The 2,741-nt window shown below is 43.5% G+C and overlaps 1 protein-coding gene across 8 annotated transcripts in view; it reads right to left on the bottom strand.

Annotated features, from left to right (window-relative positions):
* Window positions 1–2,741, bottom strand: part of PLCB2 (phospholipase C beta 2) — a 62,305-nt gene that overhangs the window by 23,717 nt on the left and 35,847 nt on the right. For 7 of the 8 annotated variants that reach the window (XM_025197767.1, XM_025197766.1, XM_025197764.1 and 4 more), the window contains 3 exons: window positions 1,945–2,042; window positions 1,073–1,169; window positions 93–177 (listed from right to left, as the gene is read on the bottom strand). In XM_025197767.1, the coding sequence (XP_025053552.1) occupies window positions 93–177; window positions 1,073–1,169; window positions 1,945–2,042 (280 nt within the window). Of the gene's footprint in view, window positions 1–92; window positions 178–1,072; window positions 1,170–1,944; window positions 2,043–2,741 lie in introns of those variants that run through there. The other variant, XR_003092806.1, reaches the window with a different exon arrangement.

The raw sequence follows: 2,741 nt of genomic DNA on the forward strand, positions 1-2,741 counted from the left end.
AGGGAGGGAATGCCCTCATGCTCTACTAATAATGCATCAACCAGGTACACAGGACAAGTGCTGCTTAAGAGCTCATCAAGGAAAAAGGATACTCGACAAACTGCACAGGAGACTTGGTAAGTAGGTCATAGGCTTTCATCTCGGTGAAGGAGGAGATGACATAACTTCGGTTCTTCTCTGGGAACATGCAACAAGAATTTGTTTAAAAGAAAGGTTCACCCAGCTCATCATTTCAGGCCCTCTTAAAGCATGCTGAAGTCATGCTTGGCCTATGAAACATAGAGATCCTCTATGCACACCTTTCACTGTGGATCATTATCACATCAAGGCTTTTCCACCCATGGTGGTCCTTTGCATTGGAACAGAATGGGGGGACACTTACACATTAAAAGGAGCTGTCAAAGTTGGGTTGGGCTTAACTATGGGGCCATATACTAAATGACCAGCTTGCAAAGCAATATGTGTGTGTGCATGTACTGAGGAGTTCACCTTTTCTTTGAAAGAAAATGTTGGGTGACAGCTTTTCATTTCCAAACCACATGTCATACTCGGGCTGGGATTTGTACACGTTTTTTCTTTGGTTTCAATGTATGAGTTGGGCTCCCCTAGCCTCACTCTGAATTTTAGTTTCAAGATAACACAGACATTAAAAGTAAAGCTCCATGTACGGTCTGCCTTTTACTAGTTTTTTCATAAATACCATGAATCAGTCCACTTTCTTCTTCTCCCAACAAGGTTCTGTAATATTCCCCCATGCCCACTGAAGACAATAACTAGCCGTATATACCAGCACAGACTGGGTCAAATTCTATTCTTGGTATGGGCCAAGCTGGGAATAACTCCACTGACATTATGGGTACTGTCCTTTATTTTTACCAGTGTCACTGAGCAGTATCTGATCTATTGCCTGCAGGGGGATGTGTGCACAGCTTTGTGTGCTACTTTGAGAGGATGGAAGGAGAAGATAGCTTGGAGCCACAGAGTTTCTGCAAATATATCTATAGACTCTCAGCATCTGAAGTTTCTTGAATGAAAACATTTAGAACATGGAAAAGACAAGAATCCTCCTTACGTGATGAAACTTCAAAGCAGTCAAATTTGACAGGCTGGATGTAATTTACCAGGCTGGACATTTCTTCATAAGCAGTCACTTCCAAGCCAGCAGTGCCCTATGCAAAATGAAAAAAGACAGGTGAAGTGACATCTCCCAGACAAACACAACACAGTTGAGCCTATAGGAGTGAAGGAACCCAAAGGTCACACAGCAGAATGCTGGGCAGAAACCTTCTATTACATATTGGTACTAAAAATCACTTAGTGGGTAGGCAGTGGCAGGATGGGGAATGAGTTATATACTACAACACACTCAGAAGCATGAGGACATGGTCCTTCCCCTTTAAAAAGACCATTTTGCACATCGGTCACAACTTTCAGTTGATGATCTTAAAGCACTCCTCTAAAACCAAATAACTAAGTCCCTCTGAACAGCCATGTGAGACAGACAATTATTGTTACTTTTATTTATATATTAGCATCCCAATTTCACAGATAAGGAAACAAAGGCAAAGAAAGATCATGGGTGTTTCCCTAAGTCATGCAAAAGTCACTGGCTAGGTCAGGAATGGCACCCTGGATTTCCTGCTTGCTATGTTCTCTACTCATGAAGCCTTCCTTCTCACATTTACTCTCAGCTGCAAGCCAGACTTTCACTGTCCCACAGTCAAGTGGTTTTTTTCCAGCATTGGAATCAAACACAAACTTCACTATCATGAGGGAAGAGAAAGCATCTAATCACCCACCACCATTAGTTCCCATTTGGATTTTTTGCCACTAAGGAAAGAAGACTTAATTTATGTTAAACAGTTAGGATCCTGTAACTAGCTGAAACCAAGCCCCAGCCAGAAAAGGAAAAAGGGCCAAGAGAGGAAAGGTGAGTGACAATACCTCATCTGACCGCAATTTTCTAATCTCTTCTTCATCCAAGTTTCCTGACTCCTCCTCCTCTTCCTCTGGCTCCTCTTCAGTCACATCACCTGCCCAGACTAAGGAAACACAGTGCACACGAGCAGCATATTTAGACAGAACATCACGGATTATCAACAAATGCTCTAGTACTGCCTCCACTAGCCATGAGAAGATGGAATCCCGCTCAGCTTAAGCATATAGGAACTAGAAGAAGGCCAGCCCACTGGGGACACTATTCTGCCAGTAGGGTCCTGGCATGAAAAGGCAAAGCTCTCGACTGGCACATCGATGTATCAAGCCTTTCCTCTTGATGGCTTCCAGCACACCACTGGACAATGGCTGCACACTGACTTTATCCCCAAAGTCTGGAGCTTCCCTTCACAGGCTTCTCCTCTGAAGAATGGGTTTGCAGTCACACTTCTCCAACCAAGGGTCATGCACATCTGTGGGAGCATTCCTTATAGGGTTTGTTTTCTGGGTGTTCTACGGAGGAGCTGTTGCTGCATTCCTACTGGCCTCTGTGCTCCTCTTGTGATGGGAACAGGAAGCCTTCATGGCCTGAAAGCCCTTTGGAGCTGTTCTGCCTTGGGATCTCCAAGTACAAGATCATTTTACATTGCAAAGTACATTTAGATTAGATTTCAGGAAAAAACTTCCTTACTATTAGGATGTGGGGAAGTGGGACAGATTTCCAGGAGAGTTATGGAATCTCCTTCATTGGAGGTTTTTCAGAGGAGATTGGGTAAGCATTTGATAAGAATGATTTAGGAACAGCA

This window comes from Alligator sinensis, unplaced genomic scaffold (genome assembly GCF_000455745.1).
Source record: "Alligator sinensis unplaced genomic scaffold, ASM45574v1 scaffold262_1, whole genome shotgun sequence".
NCBI classification, from domain to species: domain Eukaryota; kingdom Metazoa; phylum Chordata; order Crocodylia; family Alligatoridae; genus Alligator; species Alligator sinensis.